Source organism: Strix aluco, chromosome 7 (genome assembly GCF_031877795.1).
Source record: "Strix aluco isolate bStrAlu1 chromosome 7, bStrAlu1.hap1, whole genome shotgun sequence".
In the NCBI taxonomy this organism is placed as follows: domain Eukaryota; kingdom Metazoa; phylum Chordata; class Aves; order Strigiformes; family Strigidae; genus Strix; species Strix aluco.
The window spans coordinates 1326497-1344260 of NC_133937.1; the positions used below are offsets into that span (position 1 = coordinate 1326497).

The 17764-nt window shown below is 48.3% G+C and overlaps 2 protein-coding genes across 3 annotated transcripts in view; both read left to right on the plus strand.

Annotated features, from left to right (window-relative positions):
- Positions 1–10324, plus strand: part of PRKG1 (protein kinase cGMP-dependent 1) — a 533626-nt gene extending 523302 nt beyond the window's left edge. For both annotated transcript variants that reach the window (XM_074830170.1, XM_074830169.1), the window contains exons 15-18: positions 653–775; positions 873–935; positions 1942–2008; positions 6224–10324. In XM_074830170.1, the coding sequence (XP_074686271.1) occupies positions 653–775; positions 873–935; positions 1942–2008; positions 6224–6322 (352 nt within the window). In that variant the 3' untranslated portion in view covers positions 6323–10324. The remainder of the gene's footprint in view (positions 1–652; positions 776–872; positions 936–1941; positions 2009–6223) is intronic.
- A 2979-nt stretch (positions 10325–13303) lies between these two features.
- On the plus strand, positions 13304–14833 carry DKK1 (dickkopf WNT signaling pathway inhibitor 1). Its single transcript, XM_074829996.1, has 4 exons — positions 13304–13512; positions 13665–13821; positions 13954–14064; positions 14283–14833. Exons 1-4 carry the CDS (start codon positions 13321–13323, stop codon positions 14531–14533), a joined length of 711 nt encoding a protein of 236 aa, XP_074686097.1. The 5' UTR covers positions 13304–13320; the 3' UTR covers positions 14534–14833.
- Positions 14834–17764: the final 2931 nt, after the last annotated feature.

The window sequence follows — 17764 nt, forward strand, 5'->3', positions numbered from 1 at the left end:
CTCAACTGGGCAGGTACAGTGGTGGGCTGCTGCACATCTGAAAACGAGGAGGTAGACTTGACACCAGGGGAACTTGAGTCCCTGTATCCATCCCTTCCCTTATTTAGTTTTGAATATATATTTTACTGCTCATATTGTCAGTAGTAGCTTCCTTGAACTTCCTCAACTCATCCCCCATTGTCCACTCTCAGGATAAAGGAGCTGGGAAAAGATCCATCTCCTCAACCTGCTTATCCTTTGGGGCTAGACCCAGGCCCCTATTCTGTTAAACCAGTGGAAAGCTAATCAATTGCCACTGAAAGCATGTCACAGCATCAAACAGACAGTAAGCAGGGACCATTGCTTGGACCATTGCTCCTCAGGCTGCTGGGACATGGGCCATCATGGAAGTGTGAGGTTTAGCATGTGCTGCTGCAGAAAACATGACTTTACTCTTTGGTAATTCCCTCCAGCCAGCACCACTGACAGTATCAGAGCTCCTTGACTAAGCAATAGTTAAGATTAGAGGAAGCAAAGCATCGCTAGTTGTCATCTACCTTTTCTCATTTCAGTAAGGTACTATGTTTCGCTTTGTGTTTGTTGGGTTTTTTTAATCAATCTTCAATGCTATTTTAAAGATTAGTTTTTAATCTTTTTCCTCTCCCCTCTGAAGTCCCCCTTTCTCAGGCCCAGACCCCATGAAGACCTATAACATCATATTAAGGGGCATAGACATGATTGAATTTCCAAAGAAGATTGCCAAAAATGCTGCTAATTTAATTAAAAAACTATGCAGGTAAGCTCATGAAATATAATCACCTTGATCTTATTTGCAAAGAAATGAATCATTCAGAAGGATTAAGAAAGTAACTGATTTGTTATTTGTTTTATAGGGACAATCCATCAGAAAGATTGGGGAACTTGAAAAATGGAGTGAAAGATATCCAAAAGCACAAGTAAGTGTCTTCTCCACCATCCATCAGATCCAACCCACAGAAACACGCATTTCAAACACTTCAATTTGCAGCAAAAAATGCTCTTCTTAAATTCCTTTGGCCTTTCTCTTCCAGTGTGTTTTAGACTCTAACTGAATTTCCGTCAGACCTTTTTTTCCCCAGTGTTTTGGTATAGATTCTGGCTTTGCCTATGAGCAAAACAAATTGTGCATTGATCGTTACTATAATGCAGAAGCGCATTTGGAAGCAATCCAACTCAGCCATTGCCTGCTTGGATGGTTTTGGTTTGCGGAGTCACTTTTCAAGGTTTTCCTTGATTTCCCTCCCCCCCCCCCCGACCAACACACTTTCTCTCTACCCGTAATGTTAATTCATCATCCCTTTTGGTCTGATGGGAGAGAGTTGTTAAGTGATGTCTTAGAAGTTTTCACACTGCTGGAGAGGATAAGAACAAGTTAGAGACCCATCGCAGAAGCAGGTTATCTCGTCTACCCATGCTGGTCCTTCTCCTAACCCCAAAGCAACAGAAATGGACATTTTGGGTGGACACGTTCAAGGCTCAGCTCAGGGCTCAGCCACTCACCTAAGCTGCTATAGCCTGAGCAAACCCAAGGTGCCCAAACCAAGAGGCAAACATCCCTGTGCATGCCCTTAGTTCCCAATCTTATACGAGGAAAGGACATTAGGGGTCTTGTATGTGAGGGACTGACCCTATAGAAAGGAAAGAGCAGCTGCCAGGACACCTGCAGTGAGGAACAGTTTTCTTCTGAGCGTGGGTAATTTGTACTTGCCATGGTATCACCACTGCGTTGCTACACACACTTCATTTTCAGTCCCAAAAAACATACATAAAGATGACAGGAAAAATTGTTAAGACTAATTGGACAATTTGAAGAAGATGACTGTGGGAGTCAGAACCCACTGCTTAAGCAATTTAAATTTAATTTTTTGCTGCAGAGAGATTTTCGCCGTATGTCTAACTGTTTCATTATTCCCTCCTTCCTAGATGGTTTGAAGGCTTTAACTGGGAAGGGTTACGAAAAGGGACACTGACACCTCCTATAATACCAAGTGTAAGTTTTCCTACTTATTCACGGCCAATAAGTTTCTTCTCCATGAATGTTGTGAGCTTTGGGCACTGGTACGCTGTAGTTAAGTGGCAATAGCATGTGCTTTATTTCTTTTGAAGATGCTTGAAGAAGTCACGTTAGAGACATTTCCAGCTATACTTGGTCTCCTGGCAGTCTTCTCCAGAGCAAGGCGGCTTGGGGAGGGCATGTCTGCAATGAAATGCTTTTTGCAGCAGGAGATCAGAGCAAGATCGCTCACTACTACACGTTTTTCTCTTCCTCACCTGATCCACTTGTTTCTTCATCTCTACTTTTCACATTTCAGTGGAGAACTGCCACTTTCACCCCTTCTCTCAGATGTGTCCTCTTTTCTTCTTCTTTATTCTTATTTCTTTTGACAAGGCAAGTGGGATTTGTATGCCATCTCCCTTTTCTTTTGCATTAACCTTTCCTTCTGTCTTTTCTTTTGTGCTTTTCACTCTTTTTTTCCCGCATCTGTGTCCTACTTGAAAAGCCCTGTTACCGCCTAGTTTATGTTTAACTGGGAGCAGACACCGAGGGACAGCTCGACTCATTTTCCTTTGGAGCAAAGCTCTTCCTTTGATGTCTTTGTGAGCTCTTTACCCACAAAGCCTGCCGCAAATGGAAACCAAACAGGATTAGCTGATAGAAATTACCTTGGCCCCTTCTGTTCTTCAGCCTCCCCTCCTTGTTTCAACTTAATCCCTTTCTCTCCATGCCTCTCCCGCGGGATCACTGAGAAAATGACATTAGCAATCGTGTTTAATTGCACCCCATTGCTCTGTCCACCCGTGGTCCTGCACCTCTTGCAGCAGTGGCAGGCACAGCTCCAGGGCTAAATCTGCCATCCCAAAGTTTTCTTAGCATCTATGAAAGAGCAAGAAGGTTTTACGTCCCCCACTTTTGCCCTATGGGCTACAGAAGTTACTGTCAGTCAGTGGGAGAAAGCAGGACTTTGCAAATATCTGGCTAAAGCAGGATGCCCAATGAACATATAAATGTTTTATGAATCAAAACTGTGTCTTTTCTGTTAAGCTTCTTTTTAATAAGTATTAATTTGTCAGCAGTACTGTTCACCACAGTTCAAGTCAGACAATAAAGTCAAGTTTGCTCCTTTATATCCAGTTACAATTTCTGGTTTACCTGTGCAGGATGTCTGTGTAGCCTGAAAATGCCCCAGTATGTTCTTCTAATTGTTTTTAATGGATTTTTAGTTTAATAAGAGCATTTCCAATACTGCTTTTACCCAATATACGTATGGACCCTGCATGTCTAACCCTCAGACAGCACAACTAGCAGCAGTGACTTCAGCAGTATCTGCAGTCTATGGACATGAATTGCTCCCTGCAGCCCCCAAGCTGGGACGTTGCTCCACCACCAGAAATGTTTGGCATTGCCTAGAGGAAGGCTGCTCTCCAGCCTGTTGTGCAGGAAATCACAACTTCTTTGCTTTTTCAGTTAGGTTCAATGCAGTACGAGAAAAGGATTGTGTGAGCACCCAACTCACTTCATCGGCATTATTTCTTGACATCATCAAGGCTGTCCTTGTTCGTGGGACTGGTTATGTCTCACTAGGGAACATATCTGTGATTGCTCTCAAGAGAGTGATCTGCTGTCACCCATTTGGCCAGCACACCACCATCAAGGCTGTCCGAAGTAGATGGGAGCATCCTTCCTCCTTCAGAGGAATCCTTCTTCCAGGACCACTCAATGCTGACAGCCATACATCACCCTAATCCCAGTTGAACACAGCTGATTCTTTCCTAGAGCTCTTAGGAGTAATATCTTCTCTAGATGTACTCCTGAGATCCTCTCCAAAACCTGTCTCTATTAACTAGTGAATCTCCTCAATCCCAAAGCTGTCAGTCCCACTTGGCCTTGTTTTCCACAAGTTTTTCAGCTGCTTTGGCAAAAGTCCCAACTACCAGCAAGAGCCATATCTGAGAAGAGACCCAAAATACATAACTCCAGGGGAAGAAATCCATTTCTCCTTCAATCAGTGCACCTCTCCTTGTTAGCTGTAAAGGAGCCAGCATGGCTAAACATAGAGACTAGCTATTTATTTAATTTTTTTTAGGAAAAAAGTCCTTCCTCAGCTCTTTAACCCTCATTAGCAGTTACATGGTACTACCTATGAGGCAATCAAAATCTGCTCCTTAGCTCTTGTTCTATGGGATTTTAGGAAAGATCTCAATTTACAGCCTGCTGCTAGGACATTGCTTCAGGAAGCAGCTAAGCCTCGATACCGCATCTGAAATCTGTGACAGTAGCTGTCCTCAAAAGCTTCTCTTGCCTCTTGACTCTTCCAAAGACCTTCTGTCTTGCATCACAGCTCTTGCCTTTGAGAAAGACCTCCAGATCTCTGCACCATGATTCATCTCAAGCCCCTGTGTTGGTAAGCAACAATAAAGCTGATACTGACATTTGTGCTTTATCTTCTTGGATGGACAGGAGATAAATCTCGAGTGTCCCTTCATGGCTGGAGAGGGCACTGAAAGGGACATTTTTTTCCCATGTCTTTGACAGTGAAGGACTGCAAGCCACATAGGTGACATGAACCTCAGAGCTGTAGGGGATCGCACACAACAGCATTAATATCACATAATGTCAATCAGCAGAGTAACAACTCATCCAGCCTTTTCTTCCCAAATCATATTTCTTCTAAGAAAAAGAAAACCCTCTACATTTGAGGTGTTGGATATACTCAGGCTTTTTGTTTGTCAGATGAACACAAAAGGCAATCCATTTTCCAAAGCAGGACTTATTTCCCTTTAAAGCTTCATCTAAGCAGAGCTCAAAAAAAAAAAATGCCTGCCCTGCTAGGTGCTCCCGGAGGGGACCTCTGCAGAGGAGCCCCAGGGAGCTCCATAGATGCTTTCACCCAGTGCAGTCCTCTTACATGCTGTCCATCACTGCTGAGAGGCTTTCACAAGCTCTAGCTCATGCGCCACCCCTGTGAATGGCCACACCAACTGCATCTCTTATAGTTTGGTAGCTGGTATCTTGTACATACATCCCCGATGCTTCTGCTCCCAGAGGGAGGGCTCACATGGGGTGGGCTGAGGGAAACAGGGCTGTGGTCCAGCCCATGGCACCATGGAGGAAGGTGAGTGTGGAGCACCCCAAGGGTGAGGACCTGAAGGGTGAAGGCTCTCCAACTCAGCAGTACCAGCACCAACAAAGTAAACAGCATTCACTACACAGTGAAGGATTGCATCACTCTGTAGTACTCCACTAAACTTTTACAGGGTTTTTTCTTTCAGAATGAATTGGGTATTCAAGGATCTTAATTTTCCTCAAGCTGTTTTCAGCAGCAGGGAAATGCTGATGCAGCTGGGCAGCAAATTAAATTTAGAGTTGAAGTTGGAGCTCTTGTTGATCAAAAAGTCTTTTCCCAAGGCTTATAGCAGTATCCAGCATCAAATATGTCTCCTGGACTGTAGGCTAGGCTCTGGCCATGGCTTCTCCACCAGCTGCACAAGTGAAATGGCTAAAAAAATACAGCAAGTATTTCCTGCACAGCACTCCTATGGCAAGTGCAGTCCCCTCCAGCCTGCACTGGCTACTTGGGGTATGGCTTAAGGTACCGATTTTCTCTAGTAAGACACTAATTATTTTGGTCTGGAGAGCTGCTGGCCTGTTTTTTTATTGTGTCATGTTTTTTAAATTGCATTGAATGCATCGGGGTCTTATTGTAAGAAAGTTTCCGTCATCGAGAAAAAAAATTCAAAATTGTCTAGCTACGGTAGATTTTAAATGACATCATTTCCAAAAAAGAAATGTACTTGACCTTCATCCTAGGAGGAATGGTTTCTCTGATAGGCTCCCTAGGCTGAGCAATACTTGTCAGGGAATTCAAAGGCGGCAGGGGCCCAGCTGATGGCCTCAAATTCAGGATCCTGAAGCTGTAAATTGCAAATCCTTTGGGGAGGCCCAGGACTTGTCTGCCAACCTTGCACCAATGGATAGGGCAGTTGTTCTTGAACTAGAGACCCTAGAGGGTCTGGATCGTTAGAGTAGGGGGGCTGTGGGAAATCCTCCTGGGATTCAGCAAAAAGTTGTTGAATGAAGAACTTTTCTTGCTTGCTGGAGTTAGCAACAAATGCTTTTGAATGATCATGATTGTGAGATGGAGAGGAAATTCTACAGAGGTCCACTTTGATGACTGTCCCCTCCTTGTCACTCTTCTTTCTGCAGGTTGCATCTCCAACAGACACAAGCAATTTTGACAGCTTCCCGGAGGACAGTGATGAACCACCCCCTGACGACAACTCAGGATGGGACATAGATTTTTAATGTATTTCTCTTACCTGCTTCTGCCTTGCTGAAGACAGCTTCTTGGGACATGGCTGCCAGCAAAACCGAAAGAATTGGGGAGGATTAGTGCTCGGGGTCACCATGATGCCTTGATTGATGCTGCTACAGTAACTACAGTGGCATTAGGACTTATTGCTTAGATGACAATAGTGCTCTTCATGTTTTATGTTTGAACTTAAAATAGCAGTTGACATGGTGGTCCTGACGCAAAGCCTTTCACCAGTAAAGAAATATGTTTTCTATCACTGCGATGATCTTGCTACATTCTTAATTATAAAAGTCGAGAGATACATAGTGTTAAGACGCACTTAATTCTAGCTGCAAGGTACTGGCTTTATCAGTAGGATTGATAGTAATTTATTAAGTGCTGTAGCTAAATACAGTGCAGGATTTGGGCTACTCCCACACTCTGAACTCCATAGGTCTTCTACTGTAGGCCAGTGTAGGAGCAAAGGAGGACCACAACGGTACTGGTCAAAGAGTTCATGTCAAAGCAGTGGTAAAACTTGTCCTTTTTCTTTCCAAGCAGTATTCATGACAAGACTGAATGTTACCTTTCCTCTTTATTTTTGAGAATTTTTTTTTTAGCCTGGTAAAACAAAAGCACAACTGCTCTAGATCCTGTTAAGGCAGATATGGGTCGCTTCTCTCATAAAGCTGAGAACATACTGTTACATGACGCTTGGGATTTTTTTTCCTTTCCCTTGGTACAAATACATAACTGCATGAAAAAAAATCATAAGATTAATCCATTTCACATATAAAATAGTGCTTAAATAATGGTCCAGTAATAAAGTGACAGCAGCCCACTGGTCTTATTGATTAGCTGTTAGGCATAAAATTAAGCTTAACTTTTATCTTTTTAGAACCCAAAGGAAAAACATAAGACCCATAACGTACTTTATAGGTGCTATGTACATCCCTCATCTGTGAATATGCCTATTCAGTCAACCACCATTTCAGAAATATGTAGCAAGAGGCATCATTCTCCATCACGCTCTTAGATGATTTTACATCTCCATGTCTGCATCTCTTCTGTGTTTAGTCCAAAGCTAATTAAAATAAAAGGTGGTACTGAGCCAGTTTGCTGGCTCTGTTTGTAATACTGCCCATAAAAATGTAATCCTAATGCTTCACCAGACTAAGAAGCTCCACAGGAAAGCCAGTGGAAATCAATGGAAAACTGATACTGGATGTGTTTGTGCAAGATCTCCATGTCTCCAGCATACCAGGTCCCCAGTGACTGCGTTTAAGGCACGGGGATAGCTAGAGCCAAGTTGGCTTGTATGGAAAAAAGAGCTGGAGAAAACAATATTATTGTGTGCACACTTTTCCCTCATTTCCACTGCTTTTCCTTTACTTGAGTAGAGTCTCCTCTAATTTATAGGATGCTACAGAGGAATCCTGTCCTGGATGCCTATCTGTTGCATATACATGGGACTAAAAATTTATCTCATCATACCAACAAGAGCTTTCAGTATCTATAACAGATCTTGCCCCAAAAAATTAGCAGATGCTGTCCCAGTATATGATGGAAGTCAAAATACCAACTTTTGCTGAAAAGTCAGTCATATGACTTTTGCCTACATAGTACATGGAGAATGTATGTTTTAGCAGTAAAATATTATTTCCCCGATGTTAAATCCCAACTCTTTCCCATTTTCCTAGTGAAAGCGACTTAACAAATCATATTAAAAAGGCGTTTTCTCCCCTTCTTTGGCAGCATTGACAATGTCTGCTGTTTGCCAGCAAAGAGCTCGGTCATCGTGACACTTTTGAAACTGGTCTGTGTTGCTGAACTTCCTTCCTAATTTTCCCAAGGGTGAGGCAACACCATTGGCACAGCAACTTCACATTATTTCCATTATTCATTAATCATTAAAACTTTGTTTGCCTTCAAAACCATAGGGAAAAGACAGTAACTATGACTCCTGGGAATTACTCATATAGGGCAAATACACACTCACTTTTCAGCCTTTATCTGAGGGATGGAAGACACTGAAAGCCAATGCTGAGTACTAGGGCTAAAATAATCGCTAGGCGTCTTAGCAAATAGGCTGCTGCCTAAAAGCCAAATTCTTTACTTGCATCCCCCTGGTTTTTCATTCGATGATGCGGCGACGTCGGAGGAGAAAACTTGTTGCGGTTGGTAACTTGTATAGAAGAACATAGAGAGGTGTTTGTCCCAAAATGATGATACATAGTCGCTGAGATGCAGTTGTCAGTCAAGGGGTTGCCGGAAGGAAAGAGTGTCACGATTTTGGGGGGCAACCCAAAAACGTTACGGAAAGAATGTTTTAAAATGGGCCGATGAGTTATTTTTCTTTCTTCCTGTCCCTTTTTCCTTGTGCCACGCACGGTAATTAATACTGGAGCGTGTGGCATGCGCTGTACCGAATATGTTTATTTTGATATCAAACACCTCACTCAACTGTCATCACCTTTCCCAAGAATACTTTAAACAGCATAGTTAGCATATGTATATGATAAATGCCTTCATTTATAAGTAATATATTTGAGTTGCATTATATATATATATATTCACAACAATGGATTGCTTCTGTGTTTCCACTTACTGTCCTTTCTTCTTTGTCTCCTTTTATAATATATGGGACGACGGCGTATTTACGTAAGGGGAAATCAGCTCCTGTATTTAAAACGAGTGTATTAAGATTGGTGTCGTTAAGACACAGATGATCCATAGCTTCTCACAGTGCTGCATTATCCATAGCAAACTCTTATTTAACAACAGGACCACAAGCGAATATTTATGTAAATAGGTATTTTCGTGTTGATATTTTGTGGTACACATATAACTTCTTCTTTTAGAGTTCCATGGCATTATTACTTCATTTTCTTATTTGTAATGTAATGTTTTTAGATCAAGGTAGACTTGAATTAATGTCATAATTGTCAGTATTATTAAACTTTATGTCAACTGTACTGTTAACTCATCTGTCCCATAGTTCTAGAACATGACTAGCTATATCTGGCATTGTTGCAAGTGCCTTAAATCCATGGCATCCTATAAAAAAAAAAAAATTACAAATTTGGTGTTATGCTGCATGACAAAGACAAACACACCTCAAAATGTCGTCCTTTCTTAGCTTGCTGCGTTTTACAGTTCTTTCTGCTACCGATTTCTAAGCCTTTATTATATAATATTGATGAATTACAGAAATGATGAAGTCGTTCTCTTATTTCTGTTCAATGTACCAGAGCTGTGTATCTGTTAATGAGATACAGAGTCATTTCTGTGAAATGTATAAATGTTATGTGCGGGTCAAATTAATATATGACATCCTATCAGTCCGTAGACAGGTATTCCTGTTTTGCTAAGCTGTGCAGATTCAACCCATTGTGCCGTCCAGCACCAACCTCCTGTCTTACACAAACCCCTTTAGAAATCTCCCACCTGGAAAAAATTACGAGCAACTAGGTGTGCAACCCGACCTGTGTTTTCTGACCTGAAGCCTCAAGTCAAAGGCGTAGCTCGTTTGCACCACTCAACAAAACAGGATCCGTGCTTTTCCCCTGACTCATTCTATGTGCAACCCACCGCGGAGGCAGAGCTGAGCTGCTAAGCCGGATGCTCCTCGTCCTCCGCAGCTCCCCGGCCGCGTAAACCAGCCGTAACGCTGAGACTTGAGCGGTTTTAGGGCTTTACCGGCAAAAGGGGAAGTTTTCGTTTGGAGTTGCCTATTGTCCTGAGTCCCAATTTATGCTGTTTTTAAACTAGCCCTTTGTTTTATATTCTTATTTTCTCCAGTTTTCTTCTTACATGAAAGAGGTTTTGTTTGTCAGACAAATGTTGGTCATCCACCGGTCATCAGCCGGTTGCACTCTTTTGATGTAGATTTAAGAACTTTTTTTCATAAACTTTAACTGCTTTTGTTTTGCTCTGTATTTTCCCTGCAGCTGTAATTGCCGAGTGCCTGTTGTATACTTTATAGAGTTGAAATAAAAATAATTACTTTTGAACGGTGTGTCGATGGCTTTCTTCCACAGCAGAAGCCAAGTTTGGGAGGGTTCTTCTGGTTAGCGATTAAATTGGGGGGTTTTGTTCTCATTTATGATGATATGCAGTAAGAGATAACAGAACAAAATGTATGGTACTTGGAGATTAGCACGGGCAACCAGATTTTCTGCAGGCTGCAAAGGCACAGTTACCACACTTTAGTGCTTATTTGAGCAGCGGCATCACCCCGAGCAGCCCGGCTGGAGGGGTCTGAGGCTGATGGGTGTCCTGCTTCAAGCAGGGTTGGCACTGGGTGACCCCCAGAGCTCGCTTTTAACTCAAATTATTCGGTGAACCTACTAAGCAATAAGCACATTTGCTCTTCAGGGATGAAGAATTCAATTTACAGTTTGATTGCTGCCAATATCACAGAACCACAGAATCATCTAGGTTGGAAGGGACCTTGAAGATCATCTAGTCCAACCGTTAACCCAGCACTGACAGATCCCAACTACACCAGATCCCTCAGCTCTATGTCGACCCGCCTCTTGAACACCTCCAGGGATGGGGACTCCACCACCTCCCTGGGCAGCCCATTCCAACGCCTGACTACCTGGTCTGTAAAGAAATACTTCCTAATATCCAGTCTAAACCTTCCCTGGTGCAGCTTGAGGCCATTCCCTCTTGTCCTGGCGCTTGTTCCTTGGCTCAAGAGACTCATCCCCCCTCTCTGCACCCTCCTTTCAGGTAGCTGTAGAGGGCGATGAGGTCTCCCCTCATCCTCCTCTTCTCCAGACTAAACCCCCCCAGTTCCCTCAGCCGCTCCCCATCAGACCTGTGCTCCAGACCCTGCACCAGCTCCGTTGCCCTTCTCTGGACACGCTCGAGTCATTCAATGGCCTTTTTGTAGTGAGGGGCCCAAAACTGAACCCACTCATCGAGGGGCGGCCTCACCAGTGCCGAGTACACGGGTAAGCAATATAAGTGAATCCAGGGCACACAGTTGGGAAGGGACCGTATTTCCAACATGAGTTGTGTCATGCCTAGATGGGATGTGACTGCAAACAACACCCGTGTAAAAAAATGATGGTGTCCTTGTCATCGCTGTCTTTATGGGAAATGCCAAGAGGTGGTGATGGAGGCACAGCCATTAATGACAGCCCAGCCATAGGATGTCATGAAGACATCACCTCTGTTTGCAGGATGGTGCAGCGTTCAAGATGCAGAGACTCTGCCCATCCCGATGGATTTAAATCCATCCCTGGGAAACTGCTCGGTCCCCATGTGACACAACCATCTTTAAATCTCAGCACGGTCAAGGTTAAGGGTGTATTTCAGTGCTGTATGGACATAGAGGCAGGTAAAAACTTGGGAAAGGAGCAAGAAAACATCCTCCTAGGAGGGAAAAAAAATTGATAACTGCCTAAGCAGGAGCCGGGAAACATCATAAAACGATTTTGCAAGATGCAGCAGTAACAGATACAAGTTAATCATACAATAAAAAGCCCAGGGTGACGTGGTCCTCACCTGAAACTGCATGGGGAATACAGGGATTTCGGGGCAAGGTGTGGCCCTCATTCTTGCAGGCTAAAAATAGCAAGGCCCTGGTTCACCTGACTGTGGTGGGGATGGCTTCTGGCCGCTGACTCAGCAGCTCCGCTTCCGCCAGCACCTGCGGTAGGTGCTCGTCGAAACTTTCCCAGCCAATTATTAGCCCAGCTTGAGCTTCTTGGGCCTGAAATACCTGATAGCAGCTCCCTGCAGAGCGACAGCGATACCCGTCGCGCTGGAGGTGCGTGAGCGCTGCCGGGGTTTCAACTTGAAGGCTGAAATCACCCACCTTGACGGGAATAAATATTTATGGTGCGCTGGGGCAGCGCTGCGGTGTTTGGGCTTTTTGCCTGTATTTTCTTTGCAACCTCTCTTAAAAAAAAAAAAAAAAAAAAGAGCATTGGGCCTTTATCAGCAAAAAAAACCCCGGGTTTTGCTCCCGCACCCGCGGAACCTGCCGGGGGCGGGGGGGGCGGCGCTGCCCCGGAGCGGCCGCCGGGGGGCGCCGGGGGTCCGGCCGCGCAGCGCTGACCCCGAAGGGGGGGAAGGCGGTTCGGCGGCGCCCCGAGGGCGCCGGTGCAGGGACCGGCGCGGGGGGGGATTGGGGGGGGCGACCCCTTTGATGTCCCCGCATCAAAGGGCCCGGGAGCTCCCCCCACCGATGTTGTCGTTCCCCCCCCCCTCACCCCCCCCCCCCCCCCATCCCGACGGAGGCGCTGCCCGGGCTGGGGTCAGGCGAGTGCGCGGGCAGGAGCGGGGGGGGGGAGGTGGCGACGGACACCGACGGGATTGCGTGTCCCCCCCTCCGTCTCGTCACCCCCCACACACACCCCGGGCCGAGGGGTGCGGAGCGGCCACCCCTCCCTTTCTGCAAAGCTGCGCTGGCGCCAGGAAAGGCGCGGGGGGGGGGGGGGGGGAAGCGCTCATTTATAGGAGACCAAAGAGCCGACTGTGCCATCGGGGGAGGCTCCCTGCACCCCACCGCGGCTCCCAGCCACTGTGGGGGGGTTGTATGGGGGAGACACACACCCCCCCCTCCTCCATTTTCCCGTCCCCTCCCGTCGGGCGAGGTGGCGCGCCCGGCTGGAAACAGCGGCGGCGTCGAGGAGTGCGGAGCATCTGGAGGGAGCGGGAGGAGTGGGGGGGGATGCTGGGGGGGGGGGGGAGGGCGGGGTGGGGGGGGTCTGCCCTTGCCGTTGCGAAACCCCCTCCCGGGCCGGCGGCCAATGACAGAGCCCTCGGGGCGGGGTGGGGGGGGTGGTTTTGGGGGGCTCATCGGCACAACCCCCCGGGGGCCCTTTGAAATCCCATCCGCCGTGCCCTCCTCCCCGAGGGGGCGGGCGCAGGAGGCAGCCCCCGGGGGTATAAAGGCGGCAGCGGGCAGCGCAGGTAGCTGCTGCTCGGGGGCCGCTGGGGTTGCTCAGTCGACGGGACACCGCCGGGGACGAGGGGCCGGGACGGGACGAGGATGCGGGGGCTGGTGGCGCTGCTGGCGGCGCTGAGCTGCGCGGCCCCGGCGGGGCGGGCGGCGGCAGCCGGCGGTGCCCTCAGCTCCAACGCCATCAAGGGACCCCCCCCGGGGGGGGCAGCCGAAGCCAGCGCCGCCCCCGCCGCCCCCTTCGACGGCAGCAATAAGCCGCCGCCGGCCGCCACCCGGCAGGTAGGAGCGGGGAACGCAACGGGGATGGAGTGGGGGGGACACACCGGGGATGGGGAGGGAGGCGGGGGGCACCCTGGGGATGGCACAGCGGAGATAGAGGCAGGGGACACACCGCTGACCCCCTCCGCCTCCTCTCTGCCCCCCCTCCCCAGCCTTTCCCCTGCGCCGAGGACGAGGACTGCGGCCCCGAGGAGTTTTGCGGGGGGCCGGCCCGCGGCGGGGGGGCCCCGCTCTGCCTCGCCTGCCGGAGACGCCGCAAGCGCTGCCTTCGCGACGCCATGTGCTGCCCCGGCATGACCTGCAGCAACGGTGAGGGGCGGCAGGGCTTGAGGGGGTTGGCGGGTGGGGGGACGGACGGACAGACGACACCCTGGGGGTGGCTGCCGGCGAGGGTGCCGGGGTCCCACCTGTAGCTGACAACCGCCCCGCTGCCTCCCGCAGGGCTCTGCACCCCCCCGGAGCCTCCCCACGGAGCTGCTGAACTGGACGAGATGGGCACTGAGGCTCTGCCCAGACGGACGCCCGCTCCCGCCTGGCTCCCCACTGCCAAAGGTAAGGGGGTCCCCAGTGCTGTGAGCCCCCTGTCCCCCGGGGGGCTGCCCACCCTGCCCCATTTTTCCCCTGGGGGCGGTCCAGGATGCCCTCCCCTGCCCCACTGTCCCCCTCGGAGCTGCCCAGGCCACTCACCCTGCCCCACTGTCCCCCGTGGGGGACGCCCACCCTGCCCCACCACCCATGAGCTGAGCCCATGCCACGCTGTCCCCACGCAGGTGAGGAGGGGGACTTCTGCCTGCGCTCGTCGGACTGCGTGGCCGGGCTGTGCTGCGCCCGTCACTTCTGGTCCAAAATCTGCAAGCCGGTGCTGCGGGAAGGGCAGGTGTGTACCCGGCACCGGCGGAAAGGCACCCACGGCCTGGAGATCTTCCAGCGGTGCCAGTGCGCCGAGGGGCTGGCGTGTCGCCTCCAGCGAGAACAGGGCCCCGCCGACGCCTCCCGCCTGCACACCTGCCAGCGGCACTGAGCCTCGCCGGACAGACGCCGGACAGGACGGGATGGACTCCGGCCCCGCTGGAGCAGAAGGCTGTTTCTCAAGGGAACTACTTTTAAGCAACTAATTGCAGTACGTTACTGTGTTGTGAATACTCGAGCTGGCACTTAGCTGTACATAACGCCGGGACTTTTAATGACTTATTTTTTTCCGAGGGTGCTGCCTTGTGCTCTTCAAGCCGTGACTGTGACTTTGTACACACTGGGTTTTTAAATCTAGGTCAAAGGGATGTGACCATCTGTTTGCGAGCGAATAAACTGTTCTTTAAAATCAGCCTGAGCTGCCTGTGCATCTCTGCCTGCGTGTCCCCACCTGCGTGTCCCTGCCTGCGCAGGGCTGCCGTGGTCCCTCCCTGCCCCATGGGAGGGGAGATGCACTCTGGGCTGGAAATGCCCAAAGAAAGAGGAGGGAGTGGGGTGGCTCATCGCTGGCACCCTATGGGAAAGGCCATTTGGTTGTCACTATTTATTCAGCTCCTTTTTAGGAATTACGGTGTGCCGTGGTAGCCACCGATACCCTCTGGCTGCCAGATGCGGGGCCAAGGGTGGGCACCGTGGCCAGGGCTCCAGGAAGGGCAGGCAGCAGCGAAACACCCTCCTGCCTGAGTTTTCCATGGGGTGAGGAGGGAGCAAAGGATCACCAGAGGGGCTGTGCTGGCCCGTGGCACGTGGCCAACCACGGGCCAGGTGCTGAGGAGCACAGCGATCTCAACCACTCCATCAGCACAGTTTTTGCTCCATGCACAATAAAGATTTAATTTTCACTTCACTTTGCAGCCTGTTGCTATGAGTTTTCTCCCTTTCGGGATGGCTTGGAGGGAAGGAAAGCTGCAAGCACACATTTTTTTCCCATCCCCTTTAGCTTCTAATTCTGTCCACCTATTGCAAGTGGTTGTAAATACGCATGGAGTGAGAGTGGGGGGTGGGACACACCATGCCGCATGGGGCTGGTGGACAGCAAGTGTAGTGCTGGCAACTCTGTCCAGTGCCTACCTGGCAGGCTGCCCTCAGCCTCCCTGCAGTCCAGGGAAGGTGTTCGGGAGGCAAAACCATGCTGGAGTCTTCCCTGTACAACCCAAAGTCCAAATCCGACTGCAAAGCTGCATCGTTGGGTGGCTCTGTGGGCACCATGTCCCATTTGCAGGGATGCTCCAGCATTGCCACATCTTGCTTGAAAATCAAACCTGCTCAATAGTGTTTGGTGCCTCTAATGCTAACACTGCCTGTTTAGGGACCTCTGGGACTGCACTAGTACATGGGATTACTGAATACAAACCCAAACTGCAGCTCTCACAGGAGTCTGCAAGTACCAGCTGGTGCTGAAACAAGCCCACAGCTACAGAAAATGCAAAGGAGGGAGCACACAGCCCTATGTAGAGGCAAACGATTTAAAAAAAGAGCCTTCCCCTTGCATGGGCGAGGGATCATCCCCCTTCAGCTCTTTTCAAGGCTGGGGCTGGGTGGCATTCGGGCAGGTGGAGAACAGCCAAAGCTGCCCCAAACCAAAGGGTAAAATGCTGGTGCTCCTTAAACCACCTGAACACATCAGGGTGTCTGTGCCCATTAAATTATTTTTGCAGCTGCCGAGGAAGGCTGCTATAGCCAGAGTGTCTGCGGCCAGAGCTGTGGATGCCATAAGCTAAGTGGCAATCTGCAGGTTGCAGCGATGTTGTGTGGTGATGGTGCTGGATGACGCATGTTTAAGTCTCAGCATCCTGGGTCTGCACTTGGGAGCAGCTTTTACTGGAGGTGCAGCATGAGCTGGGGTTTGAAGAAGTGCCTTGAAAGAGCTTGTGTCTCAAAGGCTTGAGTTTAGTGCTTTAATCATTGAGGAAAGTCTTCAGAATTTTAAAAAAGTATTTTTATAATTTTTTTAAAGTACATAGTTAAAAAAAATTACTGTTTCATAACTTTCTTATTATTACTAATTACAATTATGCCCAGTAAAAGTCAATGGCACTGGAGCAATGAAGCTATAAACAAAAGCATCAGTGACTATTTAAATAAGTTCAGATCAAACATGGGACTGTTTAGTGTGAGGAGGAGAAGGCTGAGGGGAGACCTCATCACTCTCTACAGCTCCCTGAAAGGACATTGTAAGAGGTTGGTGCTGGTCTCTTCTCACAGGTGATTAGTGACAGAACAAGAGGGAACGGCTTTAAACTGCAACAGGGGAGGTTCAGACTGGACATTAGGAAAAAATTTTTCCCAGAAAGAGTGGTCAGAGAGTGGAATAGGCTGCCCAGGGAGGGGGTGGAGTCACCATCCCTGGGTGTGTTTAAGGGTCGTTTGGATGAGCTGGTGGGGGATGTGGTGTAGGGGAGAACTTTGTAGAGTAGGGCTGAGGGTTGGACTCGATGATCCCAAGGGTCTTTTCCAACCTGAAAGATTCTGTGATTCTGTGATTAATGGTGACATATTTTATCCCTAGTACATATATAATAGTGTCATTAGGTTTAGGGTTTTTTCTCCCTCTCTCCTTCCCAGATAGACCAACACAGCTTTGACACCTTTGAAAGCAGTGAAAAATATGTTCATGGTGCATTAAATAGCAATTACACATCTTTTTAGTTCAGAATCATGTTATGTCAAATCTTGCCTACTCGCAAGCATGTTCAGGTGGATGTGAAGCTCAGCATTGTCACAGCAGCTCTGTTCTTGCAGACACATTTCAGCACCAGGATGGCCTTGTGGTGATACCCAGAACTCTTTGCCACTTCAGTCACCTTAATAAAGTGATTATTTTGGTCTGAAAAACTCTGGGTACCATTTCTTGTTGTTGTTAATGCACTGTTAGTTCTCCATCCTCTTCTGTTTCAAGCAGTTTGGCCATCTCCATACTTGTCCATGCGTTAACCAAAAATGACTTTGTGCTTCTTATGCCTTGATACTCTTCACTTTCTCAGTCTGGAGAAAAAAAAATAAGAGCATTTTTTGCAGCCCTTCTTAAGCAAGAGGAGCTGCTTAAGTCAGCACTGCCACAAGGCGTAAGGGACATCCAAAGCACAGGTGGCATCCGTCTCCTGTGGCCCATGCCTAGCAATGGTTTTGTGGTTTTTTTTTTCCCCCCTTCCTCTTACCACATCTCAGAGTGAAGTCAGGATCTCTTCCCATTTTTGCCCCATTTGAACTTTCAGGGTTCAGGTAAAGCACCAAGAAATTGGATCTAGTAACACCCCTTAGAAAAAAAAATTGTGACAAGATG

What these genes read in the sequence shown, in the direction of transcription:
- DKK1 (XM_074829996.1), top strand. Translation starts at nt 13,321, where the DNA reads ATGCGGGGGCTGGTGGCGCTGCTGGCGGCGCTGAGCTGCGCGGCCCCG. An exon ending in CGCCGGCCGCCACCCGGCAG is followed by an intron (nt 13,513 to 13,664) that starts GTAGGAGCGGGG and finishes CCCCCTCCCCAG; the next exon opens with CCTTTCCCCTGCGCCGAGGA. An exon ending in CTGGCTCCCCACTGCCAAAG is followed by an intron (nt 14,065 to 14,282) that starts GTAAGGGGGTCC and finishes GTCCCCACGCAG; the next exon opens with GTGAGGAGGGGGACTTCTGC.